This window comes from Monopterus albus, unplaced genomic scaffold (genome assembly GCF_001952655.1).
Source record: "Monopterus albus unplaced genomic scaffold, M_albus_1.0 scaffold26.1, whole genome shotgun sequence".
NCBI classification, from domain to species: Eukaryota; Metazoa; Chordata; class Actinopteri; order Synbranchiformes; family Synbranchidae; genus Monopterus; species Monopterus albus.
The window spans coordinates 3,472,125-3,484,705 of record NW_018127906.1 but is presented as its reverse complement, the minus strand read 5'-3'; the positions used below and the strand labels follow the sequence as shown (position 1 = coordinate 3,484,705).

Below are 12,581 nucleotides of genomic sequence, written 5' to 3'. Positions count from 1 at the left end.
CTTCAATAAAGGCATAAAATAATTTCAAATAATAATGAAAATAATTTTGTTAAAACTCGAGCAGTAAATGAATTAGCAGCTGTGCAGCTGGATGGGGCCTTTTAGTGACAGAGGGCAGACACTACTTGTGCAAATAGCAAGCTAAAGGTAATTTTGAATAAGTAAACTAACATTTTGTCTGTGTCCATGTTTCTATATAAATCTTACAAGCTGAAGAACTAAACCTTATTGAAGCTTGCTGGCGCAATAGGGCAGTTTTGTTTAACCTGTCATAGTAGGAGAAGCACAGGTTTTACTAATAACGCTAACAATGGTGTGGTTCTATTCACGTGCGCCAGTAAACCACCACGGTTTGGCAGTGAGTCAGTATGCACAGCGGCAGGAACCCAACCTGAAGCAGCTAAATGGAACACAGCCATACGCTGTACAAACGAAACGCAAGTGGTGACACGTGGCTAGAAATACTGAGGTCACAAAGGTTTATGCAGAGGTACTGAGGTTTATGCAAAACTTTTATTCATTCAACCTTTCAGTTGCATTTTCTTGAAATGTAATCATATATTTTAAAGGAAGTGATGTGTACCAGAGGTAGTCTATAATAGTCTGTTATTTTACATCTACTTGAATTTTCATTGAACATCTAGGAAGATGTTGGTGTAAGTCTTTAAAAAGCACTGTATATGTGAAGACGCCATGTATCGAATGCAAACTACATGCGTGGCTGCTTATTAAACAGTTTCTATAAGACACAAATTGGGTGTTTTGGGAGTCGCAGCCTTGCTCTCAGAGGGTGAGAGAGACTTTCCAGTGTGATCCTTTTCACAGATGAAGTGAGTGGCAGTGTCTTCAGCAACCCTGCAGCGAAAAGTTGGCCATCAGTATTGAAGCGTCTGACTGACGCCTGACAAATGTCGCCATCAGGCTGCTTTTTGCTTTGCGATGCACGTCTGAAAAACCCAGTCAAGGCATCTTGTCCTTGAGTGGAATCGCATTGTGGACAACCTGCTCCTCAGATGCCATGTCATCCGCTGTTATCGTGAACGTTGCCACTGGGCTGGTCACTCTACTGTGGGAGAGGTGTGTCGTCATTATGCGTGTGTGTTTTGTGTGTGTATGCTGCCACTCATCTTCCACCCAGACAGGGCTTGGAGCGGAGCCCGAGCCGCCTCCTCTGTATCTCACTGGAGCTAATTAACTCCTTAGGACTTTATGATTGGGGGGGATTGCTTGGGAGCACTGAACCCCATCCAATTAATTAAGAGCTAAACGGGCAGCGGCTCTCGCCCCAAAGACTCCCCTGTCAACAAGTTGATTTTCAGCTTTTCTTTATTTTGCACGGGGGGCCCCTGATGTTGGTTTACAAGCAGAATCCTTGTAATCAGTAGTCAGTGGAGCGATGGGGCGCCATTTGCACTTACAAAGCAGCCTGGCAGCAGCAGCATCTCCACCGTGCAACAAGCTCAGGGATGCCTCTGCTTGACTCAGTCACCTGTCACGAAGCACCTCCGTCAGGCTGCTCTGTGCTTGTCTCAACAAGGTTTGAGTGTGTGTTTATGTGTGCACGTATGTGCCTCCTGATGGGCTTTTACTTTTCCTGTTTATCCAGGTCATCAAAGACCCGCCGCCACCTCCTCCACCCTCCCGTCCTCCACCACCTGTGAGTATAGTGTTGTTTCAGCACCAGTATACAGTAGTTATATTAATGCCAGTGATTCTTATCTCGGTCATAGAGTTTATGTTCTTCCAGACTAGGTTCATAGAGAGAACATTAAAAAATAATAAAGGAAATAATGTGTGAAAATCAGCTAATTTTTTAATTAAGGGAACTGGTGGCCTCCTCCCACACAGAAGAGACAGTAGGAAAGCTTAAACCAAATTGATAGCTGTAACAGAAGTGAGGACAGAAGTGCCTTTTCCTTCCTGACAAAATGACGTAAACAATCCTTCCTGTGGATACGAAGCTCAGTCAGATGTTGATAAATGGAATTGACAGAAAATAGTACAGTACTGTAGTGAGCAGGATGCAGTACACAAATGGATACTGTACACGAGTCTCCTAATTTCCCTCCCTGTTTTTAAAGGAGCCAGAACCACTCCCCAAGAAGAAGTGGCCGACCGTGGACGCTTCTTACTACGGAGGAAGAGGAGCTGGAGGGATCAAACGCATGGAGGTCAGAGGTCAAACATCATCCATGTTGCTTTTAGTAGGATGAACACTTTCATCACAGTCACAAAGAGAGGTCTTCTATATTATGTTTGACACATGTTCTTGATATCGCTGACATGAAACGGTTAGAGGAGCAAACTTGGTCAAACATTCTGTCCAGGGACAAGGAAATCCAGCCAGCACAAAGGAACTGGATCTGACACACTTCCCACAGCTGTTACTTGCATCGTATTCAGAGAAACCAGCTGACGTCCATTCTTTTCTCTTTGGCTAGAAGTTTGTCAAGTTACACAGGCAGCAGGAGGAGGGGCATGCTGTCTGGCCGGCAGGCTGACTGGCTGGCTGGCTGGCTGGCTGATCGGACCTTGTCAGTGCTCTGACGCCTCTGACTTGACAGGCGCTGCCGTCATCCTCGGCCATGTGGGCCTGACTGGGTCGATTCCTTGCCAGGATGAAGGGCTGAGTTGCTGCTGTCACCTTGACATATCCACCTCACCCACCTCTCCACCCCCTGCCTTCTCAACTCCCAACCCTTGGCAGCCCCTTCGTTATCCACCCTCCCCCCAGGTTTTACCGCCTAGCATGAAGAAAGGGATGGCATAGCAGGGATTTCCCAGTATGCTCTAGGAGCGCCTACCTCTTGACGTTTCCCCAGTAGTGTTGTCGAGATACAAGCCCAGCTATCCCATCTCTCCCTTATTCCAGTAGCAGGTTGATTCTGACCGACATGCCCGTCTCCGCTTCTAGCCCCCCTACCGCGCGTGGGGAGCCAGGTGGTTGTTAACCTTTCTTCTCCTCCAAGACGTCACGCTAAGAAGAACCGCCTCCACCGCTTTGCCACTGCCAATATTTCAAACGTGTATTGATGTGGCTGAGGTGACAACATATCTTTTATTCATCGCAGACCTCTTCTTTGTTGATGCTGCAGCAGGCCAGAGATATATCCCAGAGATGATTCTGAAAAGCTGTTCTATATTGTCACGGTTTAACCTACAGCTTGAAAACTGTGTCGCTAATTAATCACCTCTCTCCGTTCATGTGGTGGTGGATTTTTTTTTTTTTTTATCTATGCCTTGCAGCAGATGTGATGAATTCAATTAGAAAGCAAGACAGCTTAACTAACACACAGGCCTGCATTCACAGGCTCACACACACACACAATAACACATTATACCACATGTAAATGTGCTTATTAATAAAATAAAAAACAGGTTTTCAGGTCATTTCATTTCTTTATGGATATACAGTGATAGCCATTGTACAACTGCCTTGTTGGTATCGTCATGTGGCCAAAAGTGTCTTCGGCCTCCTCTGCTTGGCTACTGGTGTGGATGATCTTTTGTAAATTGTGGATGTTAGGACTAGTCTTTAATCCGCGACTATGATGAACAGTTATTTTCATTATTGATTAAAGGAGAACTCCACCATCAAGATCAGTTTAAGAGCAAATATTACTCAGCTTGTAAGAGCAGGTTTGTCAAGCCTCCATAAAAACTAAAGGCCTGGTGTTTTAAAGATGTGGGTGTTCACTAGGCCGGTAGGGGTCAACAAAAGATGCAAGTTGCATCATGGGAAGTGTAGGAATATTTTTATTAAGTGTCAGAAATAGGGAGAATGTGTTGGGCATTTTTTCACTATGTCTAAGTAGACACCCACAAATAGTGAGCTCTACCCAACAGATATGAATTCTATTTTATAAAACAGGAGATACAGAGTCTCTATGTTTGAGAAGCTGGACCCGGGTGGTGTGTGGCATTTTAGTTTAATAAATGGCCTAAGTGCTGACAAATGATGGATGTCAAACCTCAGTACTTCTTTGGTACCAACCAAAGTATTTCTGCAGCACTGAGTGTCAAAGAATGTCTGAAGCTGGAGCTGAATGTCTGCTCATATATGTGACTATTTTATTTATGCAGAGTTTTTTTTATTTCTGGATTTATGTGTGTAATATTTGACATTCATCTCCTTTTGTTAACTTGAAAAGCAGGGTTTCAGATACTTGCATTTGGTATTAAACATGGGATTGGCACTAAAAACAAAATAATGCCCAACTCTGAGATTGATTCATCTGGAGCTCGGACAATCACTTTGCCGCTAGGGTTATTTGTGTATTTATCATTAAACTGACCTGTTCTTGGCTGGTTTAACCTGTTCAGGTGCGCTGGGGTGAAAAGGGCTCCACCGAGGAGGGGGCCAGACTGGAGAAAGCAAAGAATGCCGTAGTGTCCATGCCAGAGGATGTAGACGAGCCAATGAACAAACGCCCCCCCCAGAAGCCTGCCCCCACCCACCATCGGACAGAGAACAAATGGTACACTCCCATCAAGGTGAGCGCTCCCACTCTTGGCTGCACGCACCCTGAATGAATAAATAGACTTTTTTGCAGCTTAATTCTATTTCATGCACTTCGTAACATATGATGTTATAGACATGTGCCAAAATAATTGAAGCTCAAAAGTTGGCTCAGGTGTCATCACGTCACCTAAGTGTAGAGTACCTTGAAGGATAACAAGTGGTACTGAAATTCCCCACTAAGGTCAAAGACCAGCTGAATAAGAACCAATAGATGTTCCAAAGCCTGGAAAAACGAGTAAGAGTTGTGTTTGTAGCAAAGGTCAAAAATAAACTTCTCTGCTCAGTTTCATATCCAGATTATTTTTCCTTGCAGGTAATTTTTTCCTACTGTTTCTGCAAATAATTTGAACTTATAACTAACAATCTAACACCTATATCCCCCTACTGTTTCTGCAAATAATTTGAACTGATGACTAACAATCTAACACCTACGTATATCCAATTTTTCTACATTTCAGGGTCGTCTCGATGCTCTGTGGGCTTTGTTGCGTCGACAGTATGATCGAGTCTCCCTAATGCGTCCGACTTCTGGAGACGAGGTAAATCTGTTTAAAGGACCTTAATATTAATCTCTGACTTTTTGTCAACCCAGAAACAAATGCAGGGTTTCCAGTATTTGACACTTTTATTCCCGGTGGACTGATAATTTGCAGAAAGGCCTAAAATACAAAGCGTAGTCATGCTACTGTAGGGTGCATGTGGGATACAGTGATAGTGTTGTGTTGGGTTTTGAATCGGACAAACCTACAGCCCGAAGGGACATGCTAATGACACACACAGCAAGGAGCACAACAACTGACTCCTCCAAACGTTTTCCCTTTGTGAATTAAGTAAAATACTTACAGTAGCGCCACATCTGTACACACATCTGCTGTATAAATTTAGAACAATGAGAATGACATCAGACTGCAGCAGTTGTCATCCTGAAGAACATGGCAAAAATCCGAGCCGGTGGACCTGCTGTGAGCCTGTCGGTCACTACGCAGGGCGTCACAGTGCTGTTAAGGAGACATTCTGGTTACATGCACAGTCACTGCCTGATCAATGACTGTGCATCATACAGTTAAGCCCTGATACAGCAGACAGGAAGCAAAGCAGAGAGCTCGCACGGAGGTCTCACACATGCGCAGTTGACTCTTGCTTACTTGAGACCTTGTAAAGAAATTATGGCTATTTGGAGCCTTTTATCAGATATCCAGGTCATATCTTTTATAAGAAGGAAACATGTCACCCAGTGCTGTGGTGTGTTTAACTGGTGTGTTTTAAATCATTTTTTAAAACAAAAATGTAGACGTATGGCACAGATGAAGAAGATAATCCAGGCTGGAGACTGACAGACATTAACTGTGAGTCGAGGCAGTTCAGTGTTGCTTTTAGTCTCTGTGTACGGATTGTTGAAATACTGTTAACGGAGAAAATGACCAGTCTTATCCTTCAAACTGTAGTAACTAAAGTGCAGTCAAAGGCAGTTACATGTAACCTAGACCTTTAAGACACCTGCAGCTTTTTAACCAGGTTACTGCAGGTTTAAACCTGCCTAGAAGTCACCTACTGTATACGTCTACCTGCAGATCAACAATTTATTGCTTGGTGTGGTGGTGTTTCTGCACCAGTGCAGCTCAGTTACTACTTCCTGTTTCACATGCACTAATTTGTCTGTGCTGCTGAACATATTAGGCAAGAAACTGCTCTCTGTAAAGGCACAAACCATGATGTGAGTAGGTTCCTTTGCTTTGATAAATTAAGGTTTTCTTAAAATGGGCTTGTGCTGTTTGTGTTATGAGGCTTCACAGTGAGGCCAAGGTTTTCATTAGATGGCCAAGCTTGCATATTTTCCTGCAGTATGCTCACCAGCAGGGCCCTGTTTCCCTGCTCAGTATTCACCCAATTGTCTGAGCTTTAAGCAGAAAAGGGCAGAATGTAGAAACATGGCTGCAGCTCCCACTGTGTAGAAGATGATAGATGTAACCTCAGTCAGAGCAGAGTGAAGCCCACTGGTGGGTAAACCAGTGGTGGAAGAAAGGCTGCCAGCGGAGTCCCCGACACCACTGGCTCCCTTCATTCACGTGCCTGACACTGTGCCAAACCCCACTTTTAAGTCTTTGATCAAGACTGTACACAGCGGACACAGGAGAGAATCAGACAGGAGGCCACGAATGCTGCGTGCGTTTGAAGTGACGTCTTAAATGAGCGATAGTGGGTAGTCAACTTTGATTCTTTCACATTCGTTAACTGCACTGTAGCGTTAATTTGACTCTTTGATTGAAATAATTTCAAATATATATTATAAAGTAAAGTGGTTTTGTCAGCAGTGATTAAAGTACATGATAACTCTGTAAGCAGTATCCAGGTTAACTACAACCACTTCATAAGCTCTACAGGACAGACGTTCACGTTTTCCTGAAGTCTAACAGTCACATGTGGAGCTTTGGATCATGGCATTGGTAAGGACTCGCCTTCATTCACCTTTGTCACATGCTGTTGCCCCCTCCCCCCACACCGCAACGTGCATGTGATTTAGGGCTTTACCGGTAAACTTGATCAAAGTGTGAGGAACTGTCCAGTGGCAGGTTAGGTGTGGATGGCTGTGCCGGCACCAGTGGCTTGGAGAAGAGACAGGATAGGAGCAGCCAGGGGAGGGAGGGCACTGGTCTTTGATGGCAGACAGGAAACCTCCGGGGTCATGAATTTTTCAGCAGGCTGCATCCATGAGGTTACAAGGACTCGTATAGGTGTAAGGAAGCAGGTCGTCCCAGACATCTGTTCCGCAAGGGGACTCGGGTGTCCATGCCACCCCTTCATCCCTTCCCCTCCCTTTCTTCTTGCTGAGTTTCCATCCTCACCCAGTTTCCTCCCTCAGCTGCCTCCTTTCCTGACCCGCCCGCTCCTCTCTCCCTCAGCGGTGCCGCCCGGAGCCAGGCTGCTGGGTTGTCAGCAGATGCAGAAGAGAGACAGAAAATGAGAGTGAAACGTTTTTTTTTTCTTTTTTGTGGTCTCACATTTAGCGCCCGAGGGCCTTCAACACCAAAGGTAGAGCGGGGGTGGACACAGCTGCAGTGCCGAACTTGCCCCAGGCACAAATAAAGAGATCTAATGTGGTTTGACTGTGTTGTCGGTGAGACCGGGGAGCCGGGGAGGCACTTCAGAGCCAATTTAGTACAGCAACATCTGCCACCAAGTTTTGCCGGGGATCGACTGGGGACATCAGGTAGAGGAAGGTGGCAGAGAGAGAGGGAGGTTGGCCTTATTCTGGTGCTCACTCAGGCTCTATGTGAAGAGGTGGTGGTGTGTGTGCATGTGTGTTTTTTTTTTCCTTGCAAAATCTCCTTTTCTTATTTGCTGCCCCCACCTCCACACTCAGGGTATTGTTTTGCAAAAGCAGCTGTCCATAAAATGTCCAAACAAGGTGCACGGTGGATGATGCATCAACATACAAAAAACCCTCCGAGTCCTCCTACAGAAAAGGACACACAAGAGTAGGAAAGCCAAAAACCGAGAGCACGCTTTGAGTTCTTGTGAGTCCGTGTGGATTTCCAGTTGGATTTCCATTTGTTCCTCTCGCTCTCATCTGTTCCTCACCAGGGGGACGTGTGGGCTGAGCGCGCTGGTGTGTGTGAAGGTTATTGGTATTATCTGATGGACCTCTAGACTACTGCAAAAGCATATTTGCTGTTTAATAATTTCTCTTGTGACATCATAGCATTTGCCGTTTTAATGAAATAGTGTAAATTAGGTGGCTGAAATGTAAAACGAGGTTTATCAGGAACATATTTACATACACACGATGCAAAGTAACAAGTGAGTGCATCATTAGAAAGACTGTAAATCTCTGTTCTGTACTCCATAAACAAGCAGACAGTGCAGGATTCAAAACTGCAGCACTCTGACACAGTGCTGAAACAAAAGGTTGATTTATTGATCAGTTGATAAATGGAAAATTAAATGTTTATAATCTGTCATTTTTCAAGCCAATATACAAAACATTCACTCGAACATTCACACAAACTCAGCCGTCGGGATTTGCTGCTTTTTATTGTAAGTTGCATTCCGTCGGGTGTTGGACTGTTGTTTAGGAAAAGCAGTGGTGTAAGAAACTGCACAGATGAAGAAGACATGAGCCAGTGGCCTGCATTTGTAAGAGCAGCCTCCCACCTCTGTGTGTCTCTTCTACCCCCTCTCTTCCCTCGGCTGGTTTATCTTTCCTTCACCCTGCCAGCGCTCGGTGCCCCGGTTGTGACAGGATCTTAATTTAACAGCCGTCGGTCACGTTGTAGACGGTGCTGTGGGAGCATTTAATTAAGTGACTGTGAGCAGAGGGACTCCAGCCCTGCTCTGGAGGAGTCTCATCAGATGGAGGGAGGAGCGAGAGGAAGGGATGGATGTAGAAGCGAGGTGGAGGAAAAAAAAGACGAGGCTGGCATAAGCCAAGGGCCACTGAGGGTAAGGGTGGCAGTCTGCTTGCCTGGCATGGCACGGCATGGCATAACATGGCAGAGCTGTCCTTAGAGGTCAGAGATACATGCTGAGGTTTATTTTCTTGCCCTTCCCACCGAGCTGCTGGTTTCTCCGGGCACAATTAGGATGCTGCGAGGAGATTGTTTGCACAAAAACGGAGCCAAGTGAAACATTAGACTGTATTGGATGAAGACATTTGCTTTTCGGCTTCAGTATTTGACTGGCATGAAGGTGCTGCATGTAGCATTTTAACATCAGTAAGTCATCAGTAATTACTGCATCCATTTTGAGACATGATTATAATTACTGTAAACAAACAAGACCATGGCTGAGAGGATTGGCAGCCTTTCTCTGGCCTCTACACTGCATTTTTACATTGTGAGCCACTGGGTCACATTTTGTGGGAAATATTCTTCCAGCGCAAATGGAGCTCAAGTTTCTCTGAGTTTATGTCAACGGCAGATGGTGGTGGAGTGAACGACTAATGGGGGAAAAAATTCCAATATGTTTAGCGTCTGCCGCGGAGAAACACTCTGATCAAAACATCATCAAGATTTAGCGAGAGGGAAGGCGTTGATGGGAAATGAAGTCTTTTTTTGAAGCCCTACTAGTGGTTTTGTAAAATTAGACATGTATTTGACATAACTGTCATTTGTACTAGGCATAATTTATATTTTTGATTTGTTCAGCTGCCTTGGGTCGTGTCATCTATCAGTGCAAACAACAGTTTGCTCTAATGGTTTTATCTAAATTATGTTATTAGCAGTGTGTTTTTGATGACAGGCTATGATATGGATGTTTATGTTGGAAGAACACTAATAACACCAGTAATATGAGATAGAACACGGTCAAATATACCGATGTTTAGCTCATTTTCCTTCAGACTGGAAGGGCTGAGCAGAAACAGCACTAAATTTCACCAAGATTATCTTAGTAATTCTACAAATCAATTGATATATTCACAGAGAAATTCTAAATGTAGTGGCTGATTGATTATTGATGACTAATAACAATAGTGGACTCGGTAAAACCCACTCACTACCCTGGAGAATCAGTTTAAATACTAGACAATAGCCACGCCTAGGACCAGCACTAAGCTGGCTGCCATACTGGCTGCACTGGTGTATGAGTATGTGTACTGGGCAGGCACATGACATGGAAATGATCCAGGAGAGAAAATGGCTTCCTACAGGAGACCGGGCAGGCTGACTGTGGCCTGAGATAAGCACAGTGACCCGTTTATATACGACAAGAGGGAAAAAGGCTCTGATTGTCTCATAATCCTGATCCTCAAAAGTTGATTTGTAATAAGGAACAAAGATGCAGAAGAACATCCACCGTGACTGACAGGGAAATTCAGCAGACTGTTTATTCAGTCTTGTACATGAAGGGCACATTTAGCAGCTTCTTTCTGTGCATCTTTTGCCACTTTGTCTCTGTATGTAAAGCAGAGCAAACATTTGTTCAGTATTGTTAAAAAAAATGTAAACAGATGCACACATACTCATCTTTTCACGCTTCTCTCTTTTTTTTTTTTTGCTTTTATCTTGCTGCATTATAATGCCTCACTGAATATGGTGAGAACATCTTTCTTGAAACTAAGAAAAGCCGTCAAACTGTATTGTTCAGTGTTAAAATAATTGACTGAGAGGAGCCAAACAATGACACATCCTTGAAGGCTTTCAGTATCGCGGGAGGCTCTGTTCTGCCTTCTCCACAGCCGTCGGAAGGAATAATTTGATACTTAAACATCTGACAAGACAATATGCTAATGTGGTACTAATATATGCCTAAAGAAAGAGTTGACAGCAGCACTAATGCAGAGTAAACACAGGGTAATGCATGCGAGAGGACTACTACATTCTGAGCTTAGTCACAGATAAATACCTCGTTGAAACAAGTGTAACACTTAATTTCACAATAAAAGGCTTTAATCGAAAGTAAACAGCCTGGCAAATGACTCGAAGTTGAAATGAACCCCTAGATCAGAGAGCATGAGATTTGCTAATTAACAGGGGTAATTGGAATTAAACCAGGGTGTCACAAATAATGAAGCGTTGGGAGAAGAGACGAGGCGTTACAGGAAAAGGCAGGAGTTGACTGAAAAACAGAGCTCCAAATAACAATCGCACATTACTCACGCTTGACATTTAATCCCCACCCATCATTAAATGCATCTCTCCATTGGAAGCGGAGGAATTTATTCAGTGCTGTTTCTTTCTTCCACTGTGTTGTGTGGGCTTGACTCGAGAAGGAAACGGACAGCAGGAGTCATCGCTGGCCGAGTCTGGAAAACCCGCAGGGCCCCATCGTTGTTTAGCTACAGGGGAGGTCCTTAAGATTTTTCACCTACTCAGAAGTTTGTAAACTAGCATATATTCGTTCATCTCAGGTGTCCAAGAAATCACTCTTCACTTAAGTAATTTGGTTATTTGACCTCTGCCGTTTGTCATGATGAAGAGGTCCTGAGGGCTCTCGGTGCCGGTGTCCTGTCCTTCTAGTCTTCCAATCAGGTCTGCAGTGTTGCTTATAAGACGAAATTGATCTGTTCCTGTGCACCAGCAGGTTTGTGACCAATAATTGGTGGCTAGAACCATAAATAGAAAGCCTGTCATGTTCAAGCATTTAGCAGATCACTGTGGTGACTTGGCTATAGAGATATGAGAATAAAAAAATGTTTTGAAACAATCTGAAAAACGTGGCCTATCAGAATATAAATCTCACTGGTCCTCTAATCAGAACAGGTAGAGATTAGTTCTAAAGAATCATTTTCTGGTGTCGGGGGGGGTTGTGCTTTTCTCTTCTACTAAATAATTTGCATCTCAGCTCCTTGTTTTTGGCTTTTTGCTGCTGGTCAAACCCGTGCATTTTGATGTTTGCTGCTGTGAGCTGGTAAAAGAGAATCTGTCCTAAGTCGTTTATTTTACAGTATTTTTAGCAAAACCAGCCAAGCTGAGATGATTTCACCCGTGTCAGTGTTGAGACGCTGCTGCATTGATCTGCCTTCTTGTTTTAAAAGACTCCAATGAAAACATGTTATGTTACGCCAGTGCTCTACAGCTTTAGGTCAACATAAACATTTTCTTTTGCTTCTCCTGAATAGTTGAGCTTGATCAGTATTCTTTCGTGCACCTTGGAGCTCTGTATACATTATATAGCAGAGAATGCAGCGGCGGTGGTGGGTTTGTGGGGGGAGCAGCGAGCCCTGGGCCTCATTAGTCCTATCAGTGGACGGCTTTGTTAGCCCTAACAAGTAGCCAGCTGACAGCTCCATTCAGCTGCCGCTCCCCCACAAGAGAAGTGACAGCTTTAACTGTGGCGGAGAGCGCCGCCGATTTACGAGCCGCGCCCATGCTCTCTTAACCAGATTAGTTCTTTTTACATTAACCGAGGAAAAGTAGGGCAGATGTCTGTATGACTTGTTGTAAATTTGATAATGACCATCGTGTTAATTCCCCCACCCCTCCTCATTTGCGTACCAGCTCGGCAAGTCCAGACTGGGACCTGGCTGGTAACAGGATTACCAGTAAGGGGACCTTTCCCTGTGTGTGTGTGTGTGTGTGTGTGTGTGTGTGTGTGTTTCTGGGACCAGGAAAAGGGGGGC

At 44.4% G+C, this 12,581-nt stretch overlaps 1 protein-coding gene across 2 annotated transcripts in view; it reads left to right on the top strand.

Annotated features, from left to right (window-relative positions):
* Positions 1–12,581, top strand: part of antxr2a (ANTXR cell adhesion molecule 2a) — a 66,084-nt gene that overhangs the window by 30,216 nt on the left and 23,287 nt on the right. For both annotated transcript variants that reach the window (XM_020595302.1, XM_020595303.1), the window contains 4 exons: positions 1,607–1,657; positions 2,082–2,171; positions 4,324–4,494; positions 4,981–5,061. In XM_020595302.1, the coding sequence (XP_020450958.1) occupies positions 1,607–1,657; positions 2,082–2,171; positions 4,324–4,494; positions 4,981–5,061 (393 nt within the window). The remainder of the gene's footprint in view (positions 1–1,606; positions 1,658–2,081; positions 2,172–4,323; positions 4,495–4,980; positions 5,062–12,581) is intronic.